Consider the following 18413-nt stretch of genomic DNA (forward strand, 5'->3'; position numbering starts at 1 on the left):
CCCTTGACAAAGCAGTAGTGATTACTGCATTGGAGTCTTCTGCAGACTAGGCCTTCCTTTCTTCTTTAATGTTGTGGACACTTAAAAAGCTCCGTTAGATTTTTGCCTTGATCTTTTTTCTAGTGTTACACCCTAAGCTAATGGTACTGTAGTATACATAAAGAATTTCCATTTTTTTAAGTCTAATAATCTGTAGTTAAAATTACTTTGGATAATATTGTTAACAGCTGGGTTTGAGTTAATACAAGATCAGATTCTTGAGCGTATAATTTGATATAAAACTATTTCATTATCATAATCACTGGGATTTAAATTGGAATTATAAACCAGCACTGTCTCTGGAGTTAAGTTCTGTGAGCTGGAGAAAATGAGGGTGACTTCCACTCTGGTATGTAACTTCCATATTTTATTCTGTATATACAGATTAACTAATAGTCATACTAATAGCCCTGTTCTGACTTTAAACTGCAGTAGTTCTGTTTATTAATAGGAGTTATTACTAGCTTTCACTGGCATGAGATCACAATTAGGCTTCCTATCTTAATTTGTCTCAGTATATTATTTGGCAGCATATCACTGTGGACATCACAAACTGAATTAATTCTCTAGGGAGGAATATTTTGTTTCAGTAAATCAAGCTCATAGCTGAATCTGTACACACAATAGAAGCTGCAGATATGCATCAAGGACAGAATTTGGGTCCATCATCAGCCACAATTGTGTATTTAATATTCCAGGAGTAAATCCAGATTAGAGTGATTGCTGTTTCTCTAGTTGATGGTAGTGACCTGGCACAAAGCCTCAAATTGCAGTGATAAGTTTTCAAAAAGGCTGTTAATGGAATTATTGCCTGTGTGAGACTTCTTGCTGAAGGGCTTGCAAGAGGGCAGTGTTTTTTAATAAATTAGATAAGAAATAGTAGTTAAAATAATAAATAATAATAAATGTATTTTTTCAGAGTCACTTTTCTGTGAAGAAAGGAGCTGCGGCCTTGGGTATTGGTACAGATAGTGTGATTTTGATTAGATGTGATGAAAGGTAAGTAAAGGTGTGGAATACAGCTCTTTTCGTTGGTACATAGAAGAGGATCATCAGGTGCTCAGCTCAGAAAGAGCAGTCAGCAGTTGGTATAATTTGTCATAGCACTGTCATCTTCAGCAGCCTTATACCAGCTTAGCCCACTTGAGGAACTGGCTCTGTCAGTAGCTTCTTTATGAGTCAGTTTTGGGAATTCATCAAAAATCTCAAAATGTTTCCTTCCTGAAGGGTTTCTGATACTTCTTTTCCTTTCATCCTGGAGTGAAAGAGAGTATCAAACCACCATCATTCTTTACATGTTATGCTAAGAAACCAGGAGGAAGCTTGTCTTCATCAAAATGGAGTATTTAGATACATTCTGATCCATTAAAATGAGCTGAAGTTGGCCTTTTATGGAAGTAAAATATTTAGGAGCATTTGCTAATGTAATTGGATTATTTCATGCCCCCATCATCTTTCTCAGCTGTAGTACATTTCCCTCCCTGCCCTTGATGGGGATACCCTAGTGATGGGGTGTGAAGAGAAGGATCTTGGCAGCACTGTGGGTAGCATAGGCCAAGGAGGATAATGGTCTGTGGAAAGGAGTAGCACAACAGGCAACTGATCTGCAGGTCACATAGGCTCCAAAAACTAGTGGTAGATAACTTCTTGCTTAACTCATCCAACAAAAAGGTTTCTATTCTCTATGAAAACCCATTCTGAGAAAGCAGAAGTATATTTGTAAGTAATATAGTAAAGTAATATAAATAATAAGTAATATAAGTAATAAGTAATAAACAAAATTAACATAATCTGATGATTTTCAATTTTAGGGGAGAAAACTTTGTGTGGCACAAAATAGAACAGTCCTTATTGATTCTACTAAGAGTCTTTTCAATAGAAAATTGTATTTGAGTCCCAAATACCATTGTTATAAGGTATTGAATTATTTATGTCTCTAGTATGAATGGAAGGGTTTGCTGCTATCAAAATACTCTGCTCTTACATTAAAAACAAGCACCAACTAAGCAATTTGCAGTGCTAATCACAGCACCTGCATATTGACTTCTGGACTTATTATTTCTTAATTAACAAAAGACTGAGCACTCCTTGAAGAGGAATTAATGACAACGTCAACACAGCCAACACATAGCAAAATAAACCTGCAATTGTTTTATTCACTAAAGACAGATGTGGATCAATTAAGTCATGTCTTCCTTTCCTTCTTGTGCAAATTGAGCATGATGGTTTTCTGTGAAGACCACAATGCTTACCCTGCTCACTGTGAAGTAAACAGCAGGATTACTGCATGTCTCACCAAATCCCAGCAGACACCAGAGGAACAGAGCAGGTTGTTTGCACAGGATGGTGTGGTTGAGATGACCCTCTGTGAAGATGTGCACCTGTGGAATGGTGAAGGAGCACCATGAGATCTTTTTGATATTTCCAGCATGACCAAGCATACTCCCTAGCAGCTCTTTCCCATCCTGATCCACACCTGCCACATTTGCCTGGTTTAGACAGTAAAACTTGACATTGCTTGGACATTGCACTCTCCTGGCCATGAATTCCTGCATGTGCTTAGTGTGTCCAGTGGCTGGGTAATCACTTGTCTTGGTTAAAAAAAAATTGGGCAATGAAAAGATCTGCCCAGCTCTGTGTGTGTGTTTCTGTGCACAAGCTCAATAAATTAGGAACTATTAAAGACCAACATCTAAACTATGATTTGAGGAGGAACTCATTTCCTTCCTTTGGCATAGTTTTATTTTCTTTATTCTTCTAGTGATCCCAGAAACAGTTTCTGAAGATAACTACTGCTTTTCCCTGAACATGTACATGTGTAGGGGAGGAACTCACAATGAGTTGAATACTCTTTAGACTTTCCTTGAACTGAAAAAAGAAAAATCTGGGCTAATTTTGAGATTTGTATAGCATTTATTTTCAGTTATTCTTTCAGTGTTTTAATGTTTTGAATAAGAAAAATGCAGGAGAGATTTTGCAAAAAGCTCAGTACAAACCCTTTTCTACTGAAATACATACTGTCTTCTGTGAGCTATGTAAGGATGCAAACTTAAAAACCCAACAGCATCTTTTTACAATAAATTAATAATTTTTAAGAAACTTCCATGCATCCAAATGTCATGAAAACAGTTCGAAATTTACATGCATCCAAATGTCATGAAAACAGTTCAGAGCTTTTTATGCAAAATCAAACTAAAACTAATGGTTTTATTAGTTTCCTAGTAACTACCATTTGGAGCTTTAGTAAAGTTCTTTCTTTTTGTATAGCAACAGGAAATGAGTGTTTAGTGAAAGAAAAGTCTGAAAAAGCATTTAAAAATGAATATTAATCTAAGTGGACAACACTCAAAGCCAGTAATAACTTTATTTCTGTTATGTGGGATGCTGTTATGTTTGTATTGCTGGTATTCTTACTGTGTCTTCTTTCATAGCCTTGCTTGTGTCTAAAGCAAAGAAAGCCTTAACCTCAATATTCAGTATCAGCACTGTTGTATCTTGCACCTAATTCACATACAGGATTTCCTAAATTAGCCTTCAGGCCTTATACCACTGAGTCTGAATCTCAGGTAAATGGTTCATAGTAGAGTACACAGTCAATGCAAAGGGCCTGACAGTGCATTTAATGAGTCTAGACTGGTAGGTTATTCTCATACTCTGCTCCAAGCAAATGCAAACATGTGATGCACTAAACCATAGAATAGTCGCCCTGAAACAAAGTCATCCCTGGGATGGAAACACGGAGACGACTGTGTACTCCAGAGCTGAGTTGCAGTGCTCAAGGCCATGCAGCTCAGCTGGTATTTTCTGTGCCTGCTGAGAGGTAACCATGGGATTTGGCATCCAGTGGACTTCTTGAGATGCTGGGTTGAGCCTCTCTCTGAGAGCCTGGAAGCATATTCCCAGGGCTGTGACATCAGACAGGAACAGAAGGCTCCATGGAGCAGCATCAGTCTTTAACGGGGGTGACCATGAGATAACTTCTCTTAGCTACCAACACCATATTATTACAAGTATGTTGACAAAACAATTAGTGTAAAAACTCAGACTAATGGACAGACTCTTTCTGTGCCCTTCAATGCTGCATAACCCTTGGGCAAAAAAAGTCACTTTGCTCCTTATTTGGGTTTCCTGTTAAGTAGTGAAGTAACAGGAAAAGCTGATTTCAAGATCAAATGACTGATGTAACTCTTTCTTGCTCCAGAGGAAAAATGATCCCATCAGACCTTGAAAGAAGAATTCTTGAAGCCAAACAAAAAGTAAGTTTATCAGCTTTTCTTCTTCCAAAGAAGAACAAAACCCCAAGAATGGTACAGCTAGTTGTTTTGCTTTCCTTGGTAAAACAACATTATTTATTTCTCAGAAATGTAGCCTGCCAATTAATGAGGCAAGAGTTTCTGATAAAATAGGTTTAGACCTACTTTATAATCTCCATAAGCTACTATTTGGCTTTCTTTTTATATGCTGTTCTGCATAACATTCTCCTTTTTATATTATAAGCCTATGTTGCAGTTTCTCAGATATTGTCAAAAACAGGGTAATCATTTTGAGGAGTTTATTATAATGCATTGAAAATACTCCTCATAAATTCACCAAATCAGTGGAAGATAAACAAATCCACACATCTCTAAAAATGCATTACTTTTGTATGTGTTCATTAACAGAAGCTAGAATTAAAACATCAAAGTATGCAATGAACTCAGCCCTGTGCCTTTAGCATTTATGTAAATGCTCATTAGACACACAGAAGTCAAAGCTCGTTAATAACACAAATCTTCACTTTTCCAAGAAAAGTAGTATAGTAGATAAAAAATAAGGAAAATGACAATAGTAGTATAGTAGATAAAAAAATAAGGAAAATGACAATAAGGAAAATAGACAATAAATGATGGTTTAAACTCCAGTTCTGAAAAAGTAAAGGTAGCCACTCTTGACTTCTGAGTACTCTTTATGAAATCAAAGAGCTACATGTGAAATTAGAGTGAAACACGGGTAGAAATTTTGGCAGGCCCCAGACATCATAGCACAAAAGTGGTGGATGGTGAGTGCTCTGCTGTGAGGCACAGCAATTAGAAGAGAGAATCTAAGAGATGGTCCCTGGCCTCTGTGGAGGCTGCTGTATTTCCCTTGGAAGAGCTGTGTCCCTGCTCTGCAGGAGGGATGGGGCTGGAGGCAAACCCTGCACCTCCCCTGTCCACTGCCCCAGGACACCCTGCCAGGTGCAATGTTCCCACTGACAGAACTGGGACACCACATGGTCAGACGCTGGCTGGGATAATTGCAATGCAGCCCAGGGCACAGTCCACCAGAAATACTTCTCTCGCTGTGGTGCCTGGGTGAGGTTTGTTTTATGCGACATCCTGCAGCACAGACTTTTTTGTTTCAGGCAGGTGGTGTGGAGCAGAATTATTCTGTTGAGCCCTTTACCTGTCTCGTGCATCCTAATGAGTGGAGGATGCTGGTTTGGAAGTTTGCTGCCACCTTAAGGTAGACACTATAGTATGGCTCGAATCTAAACAGAGCATCAGTGGAACAGAGCAGGGATGTCCTCTGGGCGACACTTGTGGGCTCACTGTGGGGGCAGCACAAGGGCAGCTGGACCTGCTGCAGGCTGAGAGGACTGCAGCAACTCTGATCTTGCCAAATAACCTCGCTGTTTTCTTGTAGGGATTTGTTCCTTTTCTGGTGAGTGCCACAGCTGGGACAACAGTGTATGGAGCATTTGATCCTCTCATAGCTATTGCAGACATCTGCAAGAAATACAAAATCTGGATGCATGTGGATGTAAGTACCATCTTATGTGGAGGGCTGGATTACAAGGTGTATTATAATTCATTTATTCATTTCAGACAGTGTCTTCTTGTAGAAAAACTGTTGTATTTGGTTCCTGTAATTAAGTCTAACATCCAAGCACTGACTTCCCACTCCTTCAAAAGCCTCAGGTCAGGGGGGCATTTTAGGAGCTGTGACTGTAGTTGTACTTCTAGCAGCTGGGACGCATAAGCTGACCTAGTTTGAGTGCTTTTGGCTTTCAGCTTTATCTCTAAATGCCATTAGTAAAGAAATACATGAGAACCATACTGAGCACTGGCTCAGCTTCTGCACCAGCTGCAGAATAAATACATAAGAAAACACTACATTTGTCTGGAATAAAGTACTGCAAGTTGCTGATTGAGTTAATGCAAATGCTAGTGAAATTATCAGATTGGCCACTTAGCTTTATCCAGGCTCTTGCCAAGAAATCTTCCTGGAAGTATCATCTTTCAGCCCTAGAATGGCTTCTGTGTCATTTTTGTAAGTCATTTCTCCAAAAGGGCTTGGTAACTGACTTTCCATAGGGATGGGTATCTTGATTTTGGGTTACTGTGTCAGCCAAAATCAGTCCAATTGAAAGGAAGAATTTGTATTTACCTTAAATACTTCTCAGTCGTGTGAAACACCTGCTTGTCCCAGATCTCTGTGAGGAAAGCAAATGAGGGCAAGCAGTAGTGATCTGAAATATGATGAAAACTCCCCAGAGCAGCTGAGATTCCAGCCTGTTTGTTATCATCTCTTAGTCACTAAAAGACAAAAGGCAGCTTACCCAGGAGCAGCTCTGCCAGTCATTAATTCCAGCATGGGGCAGCCCAATGTGTCAGAAGAGGGGGCAAGGGAGGGGTTAGCAGATGATGAGGTTGCATGCCTAGATTATGGGCTATTAACTGCTGCTTCCAGGCCACTGGAAGCAAATTGTTAGCACAGCTAATGCCTCAGGCCTCATCTGCGTGGTCATTTTGGAATGTGCCATATCAGCAAAGAAAAAGAAAGGGTCCCAAACTGGTGTGAACACACAGATGTCATCACGGAGAAAAGCAGAGTTTTACTAAGGGTAATGTGTCTTGCCTTCCAGGGAGCATGGGGTGGTGGGCTCCTGATGTCAAGAAAACACAAATGGAAGTTAAATGGCGTTGAAAGGTATGATTTATTAATTAATAAACCACATTTATTCAATGCATTTTAACACACTTGTGATTGCCATAGCAATGCCTGTAAATAGAATTCAAGATCAGTGTTACCTCCAAGATACAGTAGGAAGAAATAATGCAGACTATCCTTGCAGCATTGAAGCAGCATTACAAAGTGCTACAGTAGTGTGGCACTTTGTCTTGTAGTACAAACAGCAGACATTTCATGTTTGTTTTTCTGTTCCTTTCACCATACATTCACAGGCCCAGAGTGGTTTCTCTAGTATTCTCTGATTCAGCAGCCAGCCTGATTTAGCAATTGGATTTCTCTAGGAAATGAATCTTGGAGGTCTTGTACACTGAAGTCTTAAGTATAAAAGGTGAATGCACCTGCAGTTTGGACAGATGTCCTGCTTTGTCACTTCTGGAGAGAATAACCCTCTCCAGGCTGACATCTTGGTAAATCTATGCCTGGATATGTACACAGTTGTAGTTGTGAGCTCATAAACATTGCAGATACACACAGATGAACATAAGTGATGCCAGACCAAGCTGGAAGGACTGAGCTTAAACTTAAAACCAGCTGCTTACTGAGAAACTTCTAGTTAAGGTGTGGAAATCCTTTCCATAAAATGTTCAGATTTACCTGCATTCAAGAAAGACAAAAATCATTCAGGAATTCTGTGAGCCACAAATGAGTGGGAGCTCAGAGTGTATTTAGAGAAAGTTCATATATGCCTGCCCTGTTTAATATTCTTCCCAGGCACCTATTTAGACCACTTTCTAGGGACAACATGCTGGGCTAGATGGAGTCAGCCTTGCATTTGTGTATTTCCTGAAGCTCTTGTTACTTGAGAGTAAATCATTACTCCCTTCTACCATTTTTATCTCTAAATCAAATTGCTCTTCCTTGACAATTAAAATTACAAACAACTTCCTCATCCTGTTCCTGAAGATTAGGATACCTTGATGATTCAGTTCCTTTCTCATACATCTCACACGCGAAATTTGGAAAGCAGCCAGTGGTTCTATGAATTTGATTTAGTTAAGAATGCCTACAGCACTCCAACCTTACATGTCATGCATTAAAAGGACATATATCCAAATATCCAGCAAGTTAAAAAAATCTACCTAATTGCCTGTGAGGGCAGAGCATTAAACAAATTGTTGTCCAAACTGTGCTGGAATGAGTAGTTCAGGATAAGTCTATACTGGAGAATTTTCCAAATAATATGCTTTAGATCCAGAACTCCACTAGATTTTATTTAGTGCTTTGATAAGCACAATCTCCATATGTTTGGCAATGAATTAATGAAATTTGTTATTTCCAGTGCTGTTCCTCTGCTTGGTGGACATGATGGCTCACTTCTTTTTGTCCAGATCTCAGGTGTGGGAACTTTTAGAGCAGACTGAATTTCTGTGGATATTTCTGTTTCATGGTAGATAATTGAGGCATTACAGGTCTGAATAGAAGAGAACAGAAGCTGGTACTCCTGTTTGATAGGCAAGAAAGCCACAAGGAGGAAGCATTAAGTGGAGCATACTGTGCTCTGAGTACTCACATCCTTCTGGTGACAGGCAGTCCAGCAGAAATACTCCTATCACAGGCAGGAGGAGTTGCAGGACTATCCTTACTGTGACATGCAGTCCCCACATAACAGATTTCAAGCTGCTCGAAGGCACCCTGAAGGAAAGATGTGTCCTGGTGTTTGGAGCAGATAGGTCTCGCCACCATCAGGAGTTTCAGCCTGGTGTCCCTCTCCTGGAGGCTCAGGCAAGGGGGGACAGCTCCCTGCAAAAAGCATGTTTGCAGGGAATGAGTGGTCTCATATAGGGTCTGGGCTGTGGCTGTCAGTGAGTGCACCTCTATCTGTATTTAATGATGGCTGAGGACCAAATTCTGACAGTCATGAATCTCTTCTGTCATCCATTTGAAATCTCTAAAGGAAAAATACTCCTTTATTTTGCTATCTTTGACCCATAGCCAGAAAGGTGCTTGGTGCTCAGTTACTTGAGCAAACATAAGATGCTTTTAAAAAACATCTGTGGGTTCATGCAGACTTTATTACTTCATTGTTTGTCTCAGTCAGCAATTCTTCAAGTACATACTGATGACCAAAGTCCAAAATAACTGATAACAAATGAAAAATAATTATTTTTTCTTTGTGCAGTTGAGATGTAATTGGGAAAATAAATCACCTTAGAGTAAATTAAATGTTTTAGACAGATAATTCACATCTGGCTGTTGTCAGTAAATAATCCTTTTACTTGAGAAAACCCATACCACTATTATTACCTAAAGGTCTCTTAAAGAATTTCTGCCTGATTTTGCATAGGCACAAATAGAAATTAAAAAGTATCATATCAAGGGAAATTCATAGACCTAAATGCATGTTCAGAGCCATTAGCTTTGGTGTCGTAATCACATGACTGACTGAGCTGATTAAAAGCTGCCAAATACTCAAAAAGCCAAGCCAAGCAGCCAGATGTTGCCTGTGGAAGGCTGTTCCCTACAGATTTTGCATCAGGCACTTGCACAGTCCCATTTAAATAGGAAAGAAGAAAGCACAGAAGTGCTGCCTGATGTCTATGTGAGTTTTGAAGTTGCTTGCTTTGAAGGAGTGGAAGCAATTTGGCAGGACATGCATAAAACCTATAGCACTATCTCCAAGTTCTACAAAGGAAAACACTCCTAGCTTCTAACATGCTTACCTCTGTTTACATCAGTGTTACCTGAAAGTGTGTCCTGGGTCAAGTTTTCACATGTTTCAGTTGAGTAATTTGTGCCAATTTATACCATAAAACACAAATAGGTGCACTAGATGAAATCATGTGTGCTATGCATGCTTGATAGCCTGTCAGATAGCATGCAGATACACACATTTATCAGCTAATCATCTCATGTGATTATAAAATAGCCAGTCAAGCATAACAGAAAATAATAAACAACTGGGCAGTCTTCCATTCAGCCCTCACCACAGTCCCATATACCTCTTCTCTGGGCTGTATTGTGTCAGCACCCTGTTTATTCACAACATCTGGGCTGACAGCAATTTTTCCAATGAATGTGTCCTGAAGGGAGGCAGGATCAGACTCTTTTGTGGCAAGATGGATCAGTCCTGTGCTTATCACTGTGGCTCTGTGAATTACCATAGCCAAGATAAAATTAAGGATCTATGAAAATTTGCCAGCATCAGATCAACAAGAAAAATGACTTGGGTTTCCCAGGTTACTCAGAGACATAGTGATACCCAAAAGTATTTAAAGAAAATTTTTAAAAATGCTTGGATTAGCTCCTTACTAAAATCTTGCTGAAACTGGAATCAGAGTGAGGGAATCTACTAGTTTGCCAGCTTCCTATCTACATCTTTAATCAGCTGTGTGATTTTAGAAAGTTCATCAGTCAAGTGGGTGTTTTTAGGAAGTTTGCCCTATGTTTATAAAGTATAGATGACTCCCCAGAAAGTTTAATACTGGTTAGGTTTAGCAGATAGAGCAATTACCCTGTGGTAAATTGCCAGGATTGTCATCCAGAAAATAGCTGGAGTGGATTAGGTCCCCTGTGAAGGCTTTGCTTTCCTAGTATCAGCCACGATTAGTTTCAGGTTTGCTTGCTCAGAAAAAGGTGCATGTTGCTGCATGTTCATTATTATTCTCATTATTTCTAAATGCCTCCGTGGTTTCATCACACAGAACAGTGTCTAAGTTTCATGTGGTTTGCTGCCCTAGGGCTAACTCAGTGACCTGGAACCCTCACAAGATGATGGGTGTCCCACTGCAGTGTTCAGCCCTGCTAGTAAGAGAAGAGGTATGTCACAATATGTGTGTTTCTCTGATCCTTGTTGGCATTTTGCTTCTGAAAATCCTGGATATTTTCTTCATAACTGTGTCATAGCTAATATTTGCTAATGTGATGAGGATTATAAAAGAAACTGAGAAATAGACCTCTAGCTACATGCTCAGGCTGTGAATGCAAAAGGAATTAAAGTAGCTGTCTAGCAGAAATGATAGAGCCAATCAATGGCAATATACTTACAGATTCTTGTGACTTTCCATTCAAAATGTTCGTAGTTAAGTTGTGCATAGCTGTGTAATTCCACTAGCTGCTGTGTAGCACAAAATATAACTGTAGGCAAACTCTAGTCCAGAGTATGATACACATGCAGGACAACATTTGGTCTAGAATGGAGGCATCATTTCACTTTCTAGACTTTTATGATATTCCTACCCAGCTCTGATCTATGTATCCACTTTGGGGCACATGAAAGTAAAAATGGAACACTAAGTTCACTTGGAATAAAAAGTAGATGTTTCATTTAGTACTAGAATTTGAATTACCCTTCAAGCCTGTAATTTTCATATAACCATCAGTTAGTGGGACAGCTGCTATAAAACCACCACTTAATAGACTAGCTATCAAAAAGCTGGTTGCTGTTTTGCTAACAGCTGTACAACAGATTGTATACAAAGTGATTGCACTTAGGAAAAGAGAAGCTGGCTTTTATTTGCCCTCTGGGTCAGTTCCCTGAGACAAATCCTGCCCAGCTGAAGTCAGTACCATCCTTGATCTCTTGTGAGAGCAGATGGCTCAGATTAGGAGAAAGTCAATTTTTTTCCCCCCTCTCATTTTACTATCTCAGTTTTGAGTTACATGTAAAGATTACACTTGATGATAAACAGCCATGTTTTGATTCTTCTAGGACTGGAAATTGCCCTTTTAGGCAACAACCCTAAGGTATACTATAAACTTGGTTGAGGTCTTAACTATAGCCAGAACATGGCTCTCTGTGTTGCACTTAAAAAGCTAAAAAGGAAACCTCATGCTTTCATGAGCCAGGTTTCCTCACCTTGTTGGCTTCTGTCCCTCCCAGAAAGCTGCCTCTCAGAATGGTATGTTGCAACCTAGAAATAACTCTAGCTGGATTTTTAAAGGCCATATGCTCTTTTGTCTGTTCAAAGCTTTCTATACCACTTAAGCATCCAATCTGCAGCTGAGGGCTTTGCAGAAAAGAACTGTTCCTACAAAGAAAGAAAACAATGAAAATCTGAACTTTAGAGACGAAAGCCATTGAAAAGTGCTGTGATAATTGTCTTGGTCTGACTCAACCAGAAAAGATGCCTTCCAAGGAAAGGTGGAAGAGGAACCAGAACAAAGAATAAAAGGAAGCACAGGGTCTAGGAGTGGATTGCATATTGCTGGATCAGGGACCAAGGTGTCTTGGGCACAGAAAGGCATGTGAAAAACTTAGTCCATTGAGAAGCTAAGTCTAGTTTTGTCCCTTTTTTTGATCTTCCTTTTGCACTTGGACACATACTATCCACTGAATTTGAGTATTTGTAATTTCTCACCAAAAGCAGCCCTCAAAACTGTAGTCACATCTGTGCTGACATCACTTTGCTTGTGTGTTTGTTTCCCTAAGGGATTGATGCAGAGTTGCAATCAAATGCATGCTTCCTACCTCTTCCAACAAGACAAACACTACGACCTGTCTTACGACACGGGAGATAAGGCTTTGCAATGTGGTCGGCACGTTGATGTCTTCAAGCTATGGCTGATGTGGAGGGCAAAGGTAGGACTGCCTGCAATAGATTTGTTTGCATTAAACTAATGCACACCAGACACAGGTGGTTTTTTTTCTGTAATCATAATTGTAGAAAATATATGACCTGAATTTCACATATATAACATGAAAGAAAGAACATTATTATTTTCTGGGGTTTTTTATACTTTTAACAATTGAGCTTCAAAGCAGCACTTGAACTCTATGGCTTTGTGTAGCATTTGCTTTGTGTAACTGTAGGAGTCTAACTGTATAAATCATATACCTAGGAATGTTGTTACAAAGATTTCTGGAAATAGAAATATCTTTTAATGACATTCAGAAATTAAACATAACAAATCAAGACTGGAAGACCTAGTTTCATTGCATGCAGTAGATATGAAGTCATCTTTTGAAGTAGAGGAAAACTCATCAAAAACTCTTCACTGGGAAATCTATAAACACCAGGTCCAATGATTAATTCCTCTGTACTTGTAGAATATTGCTAAATAAGTTCTTATATTTATTTATCCGATCTGTTATGTCAGGTTGCCTCAGGTTTGTTCAGAGGAGATGACATCACTGTTTTCATTTCCAGAAAGCCTTAAAGATCCTCATGTGCATCATTAAAACTCTGAAAACAGTTCCAAGACAGACATTGAATGTAGCTGGAGGCGTGGGAGTCTGGGGGGGAGGATGCAAGTTTCTGTGGCCTCAGGAGCTGCTGTGCTAACTGGGGTCTGCAGAATGGCAGGTGTCTTTGGCCACACTCTTTTACTCCAAGCCTTTCACCCGGGGCTGTGCTAGCTCTGCCCAGTTTTGAAACCTCTATACACAGACAGATAGTGACATGGGCTTTTAAGTCAGTTCTGCACTGCCAGAACAGATTTAGCAGGGACATGCATCCATTACTCAAAGACATTTCTTCTAAAGCCTATTTTTTCAATCTGCCTTGTACTGCTTTTTCTCTTCTCACACCCTGCTTGTAATACTAACGTTGCAAAATAGGATGTGCGTTTCTTAAACAATTTATCTATTCCAGCTGTTTATTCCACACTTCCTCCCTCTTGAAGCTGAATCCTTTGTTTGAGGCATCACAGTTGGTGATTGCAGGAACGATTATGATGTCACAGAGAGGACTATGGCTTCTGCCAGAGAAGAAAAAGCAAGATTTTCTGCAGCTCTTAAAAACACAGCTTCTGAGTTTATATGGTGTCTGTTAGAAGAGAAGAGAGAAAAACACTACAGCGGCAGGGCAGTATCTGAACAAAGTGTGCGTTCTCACAGGCATCAGACCAGGCTCTAAAAGTGTGTATGCTCATTCCATGCTTAATGAAAAAAAGAAAAACTATTCTTGGAAAAGCCCCAAGCACACTACTCCTGTAAGATTAAAATCCTCTATTCTGAAAATAGCAGGAGGCTCCCCATGTTTGGAACTCAACACCTGCTAAAGATTCTGCTCTGTGCCAGTCCAAGCTGTCTGAAACCATCCACAACCTCTCTGCAAAACTTACCAAGGGAACCCTTTGTCAGAGGTGTTATTCAGGTTCTCAGGAAAGTATTTCTGAGAACCAACCAAGTACCTAATGCTTTTATTGCAGAAGTGGCTATAGGGGAGTCAGTATCAAGAACTAGACCCAAATGAGTTCCGCTTAGCAAAGTGCCCTTCATCACACAGAATCAGATCCTGTGCTGGTTTCGGCTGGGATGGAATTAATTTCTTCTCAGTAGCTGGTACAGTGCTGTGTTTTGGATTCACAATGAGAACCATGTTGATAAGACACTGATTTCATTTCTGGTTGGTTGTGTTTATCTTAAATCAAGGACCTTTCTTTGTTATGTCTCATGCTCTGCCAGTGAGAAAGTACATAAAAGAAACTAGGAGGGGGCATAGTCAGGACAGGTGACCTGAACTAGCCAAAGGGATATTCCACACCATAGAATGTCATGCCCAGTATATAAACTGGGGTGGGGGGAAATTACCCGGAGGGCAGGCTGATCTGGGTTCAGGAACAGGGTGTGGGGTCAGTCTGCAAGTGGTGAGCAATTGTATTGTGCATCACTTGTTTTGTTGGTTTTTGGTTTTTTTTTTCTTTTTTATTATCCATTAGTATTTTATCTCATTTTGTTCTCAATTATTAAACTATTCTTATCTCAACCTATATATTTTACTTTTGTTTCTCCTTCCCATTCCACCAGACCAGGGGGAAGGGTGGGAGAGGGAGTATGAGTTGGCTGTGTGGTTCTTGGCTGCTGGCTGGGGTTAAACCACGACAGATCCTTAATGGGTCTCACAGAGGCTTCTGAGAGGTGACTTGTGCTGATGTGTTGACAAGTGCTGCATGGTCCTTTCACTATTTTGATTCACAAAACAAGTACTTACTTAACTTCTTCATCTCTCTCTAAAGGGAACCACAGGATTTGAAGCACAAATTGATAAGTGTTTGGAACTTGCAGAATACCTGTACAATAAAATAAAGAACAGAGAAGGGTATGAAATGGTGTTTGATGGAAAGGTACGTATTGTAACTTCTTTTTCCCAGTTGGTCAGCAGCATGTGCCTCTGTTACCTATTGGGATGCTACCAACAGGTCAAATGAAACAGCAAGAGACAGAAATCGAGGACCCTTGTAACAAAGCCTGTTGTTGTCCCAATACCACTCTTCCTAATGGGATCCAGGGACAAGGGAGATGAGGCAGCTGTGCATAAGTTTTCAGTTTGCTCAGTTTAACCCTGCTGAAACTAAGCACTGGTGTCTCAGCCTAACACAACACACACAGAACCAGCTCTTATGTAATGAAAACAAGTTGCAGTTTCCTAATAGCAGGGTCTGTTAGGAGTGGGGGTTATAGTGCCCCACACAGCTCTGAAGGGACAGTTGTTCACAGTATTTTTATCAGCATTTTCTGGTGGGCAGTTGCAGAGGAACTGGGTTAACCTGGAGGAACTGTCTGCACTACAGTCTTTGCTGTGATGTGTTGCTTGGGAGTCCACATCACATCATTGGTTTATGGGGCAGAGGCAGCATCACCATGTGGGGTACAAAATATCTGTAGGCATGTTATTTCTGTGGAGGGAGTCCATCTGAGATGGGACCCCTGGATGCCAGGTGCTCAGCTGGAGCACAGTGCCCAGGGCAAGGCAGTGCAGCCTGGGTTGGGTGGCTGTACTGGCACTAGGTTGTCTGATTTTTGGCCATGGCTTTGTGGGCAACCCTCTCCAGCTGTGGTGGCTGGGGACAGGCCTGTTAGAGACCTCTGTTACAAAGTTAATTGGTGTTTTGCCTGTAAAAGAGAACAAGGTCCAGAGAAGAGCAACGAGGCTGGTGAAAGGACTGGAGCACAAGTGCCATGAGGAGAGGCTGAGGGAGCTGGGGGTGTTCAGCCTGGAGAAGAGGAGGCTCAGGGGAGACCTTCTCACCCTCTGCAACTCCCTGACAGGAGGTTGGAGTCAGGTGGGGGTTGGTCTCTTCTCCCAGGCAACCAGCAGCAGGACAAGAGGGCACAGACTCAAGCTCTGCCAGGGGAGGGTTAGGTTGGATCTTAGGAAGAGATTTTTTACAGAGAGAGTAGTCAGGCATTGGAATGTGCTGCCCAGGGAGGTGGTGGATTCACCATCCCTGGAGGGTTTCAAGATGAGACTGGATGTGGCACTTAGTGCCATGGCCTAGTAACCACGGTAGGGTTGGATTTGATGATCTTGGAGATCTCTCCTAACCTGGTTGCTTCTATGATTCTGTGATTCAGACATCACGGGCTCATACCCACATGTCACTATGGAATTTATTTCCCCCACCTCACACATCGTAACTGAATTTGGTCTACTGGGCCTGATGATAAGTAAAGGAACTGCAAGCAGTAGAAGTTGCTGCATCTCAGACATTTGACATCCAGCAAAAAAGAACATAGCAAGTAATGCAGTTGTTGGGAGATTGCAGAAATACACAAAATGTCAACTTGTTCTTACTTTATGCCTTTTCTGCTTGATGCTCCCATAGATGTTAAACTAGCTAAGATGCTGTGCTGCCTGCATATTAATGCAGCAGCTAGCTGAACCACCTGTGGCTCCTGTTTACAGAATCAGATTCTATATTATTCTGTCATGTAATAAAAGTAAATGACATGGTCCTCACCTCTAAATTATCTGTAATGGACTCTTGCCTTAGCCACACAATCCCTTCAGTCCCTGGAGGGGATAGGATCTGCTAAATCTAGATGCTTCTCAGAAAGGCATAAATATATTTGCCCAGCTGGATGATGTGTTTCTGCATCTGACACCCTGGAAATAAATTGCTTTAAATTATCTTTTCTGCATTAATAATGATGATGACTCTCAGTGGACCACAATAATGAAAACCATTGACTGCTGTCATGGCATGATGTATGAGAGGGAGGGAAGGCATGAACTTAGTCGCAATTGAGATATTATGAGCATTTCTTACAGTGTAAACCATTATTATTCTGTGTTTAGCCTCAGCACACAAATGTCTGCTTCTGGTATATACCTCCCAGCTTGCGTGGTATGGAAAACAATGAAGAAAGAACGACCCGCCTGATGAAGGTAAGCAGTGTCCTCTGGGGTATCATGCTGCAAACAACGAAGCCCTTGCAGGCAGGCAATCCCCAAAATGATCTCACAGGGCACAAGGCAAGGTCACCTTGTGCAGCTCTGGCAAATGACACCTCCATGGTTGTTTTGCTGAAGGTTCACCTGGCACCACCTTGCTGTGGTCCCCAAGTATGTTATCTCTGGGTTTTTCTAATCTCTGTATTTGCTCCGTGTGTACTTACTGAAGTCTCTAAACCCAGCAGTACAGGAAGAGCTCAGTAATACCACAGCACTCTGGCATGTGAAAGGAAGATGGTAAATGATTGTACCCATGTTTTGAATGCTACAAAAACCAGCTACTGTGTTCCTGTCAACAATATTGAGAAAGTAGCAGGGACAGATTTATGCAGTGATTTCAAGAGCAGGACAAAGAAACCCAATGTCTTTTCAATGAGGCATTTATTCCTTAACATGGGTTAATGTTTTTGTCAATATTGGAAGTAATTTCAATTGCTTCTTGTAGCTCTTCACCTTTTGTACCTACGGAAAACATACTCTGTTTTAACAATAATGAGGATGATTGTATTAATGAGAATAATTATAATAATTTCAATCATCATCATCATAATCAGCAGCAGCATCATTCCCTGCCTTTTGGTTATTCTGCAGGTGGCACCAGTGATAAAAGCCAGGATGATGGAGTATGGCACAACCATGGTGAGCTATCAGCCCCTGGGAGACAAAGTAAACTTCTTCCGGATGGTCATCTCAAACCCTGCGGCAACTCACCAAGACATTGATTTCCTGATCGATGAAATAGAACGTCTGGGACAAGATTTATAATAACTGGGTGTGAAAATCTGTTCCTGGACCTCTAAGTAGACACTTAAGTTGTCACAAACTGTGCGAATGTATTTGTAGTTTGTTCCAAAGTAAATCTATTTCTATATTGTGGCGTTGGAGTAGAGTACAGTTTAAAATCAAGCAACATGGCTCCTTTGAAGTCCTTTCCTGAGTTTTAGAATGCCTCCTTAATAATTCACTGCACAAAAAGCTGCATTGAAACAAAGAAGGAAGAACGGAAGATACTTAAAATTTTATCCCCAATTTTAACACAGTGATTAAATTAAAATCAGTCAGACTGAACAGTGCCAAATTTGCCCAAAATTATGACAAAAATCAAATTGGTGGAAGTGGGAAGGGGTGGTGAGATGCAGAGAATACATGCTGTATGCTTAAAAGTGAAAGGATTTTGCCTTTCTCGTAGTATTAGAACAGAATTTCTAAATAACCTATAGCAACATTTCAAATGTACTTAAATAGGTGTAGTTTTACAAAAGGAAA

At 40.5% G+C, this 18413-nt stretch overlaps 1 protein-coding gene across 1 annotated transcript in view; it reads left to right on the forward strand.

Annotated features, from left to right (window-relative positions):
- Positions 1–18231, forward strand: part of GAD2 (glutamate decarboxylase 2 (pancreatic islets and brain, 65kDa)) — a gene marked incomplete at its 5' end in the record, with an annotated part of 37416 nt that extends 19185 nt beyond the window's left edge. Inside the window, 9 exons of the mRNA XM_009071222.1 lie at positions 959–1038; positions 4241–4295; positions 5704–5820; positions 6926–6990; positions 10710–10788; positions 12401–12550; positions 14929–15036; positions 16992–17081; positions 17739–18231. Of these exons, the coding sequence (XP_009069470.1) occupies positions 959–1038; positions 4241–4295; positions 5704–5820; positions 6926–6990; positions 10710–10788; positions 12401–12550; positions 14929–15036; positions 16992–17081; positions 17739–17912 (918 nt within the window). The remainder of the gene's footprint in view (positions 1–958; positions 1039–4240; positions 4296–5703; positions 5821–6925; positions 6991–10709; positions 10789–12400; positions 12551–14928; positions 15037–16991; positions 17082–17738) is intronic.
- Between the last annotated feature and the right edge of the window lie 182 nt (positions 18232–18413).

Source organism: Acanthisitta chloris, unplaced genomic scaffold (assembly GCF_000695815.1).
Source record: "Acanthisitta chloris isolate BGI_N310 unplaced genomic scaffold, ASM69581v1 scaffold5423, whole genome shotgun sequence".
In the NCBI taxonomy this organism is placed as follows: Eukaryota; Metazoa; Chordata; class Aves; order Passeriformes; family Acanthisittidae; genus Acanthisitta; species Acanthisitta chloris.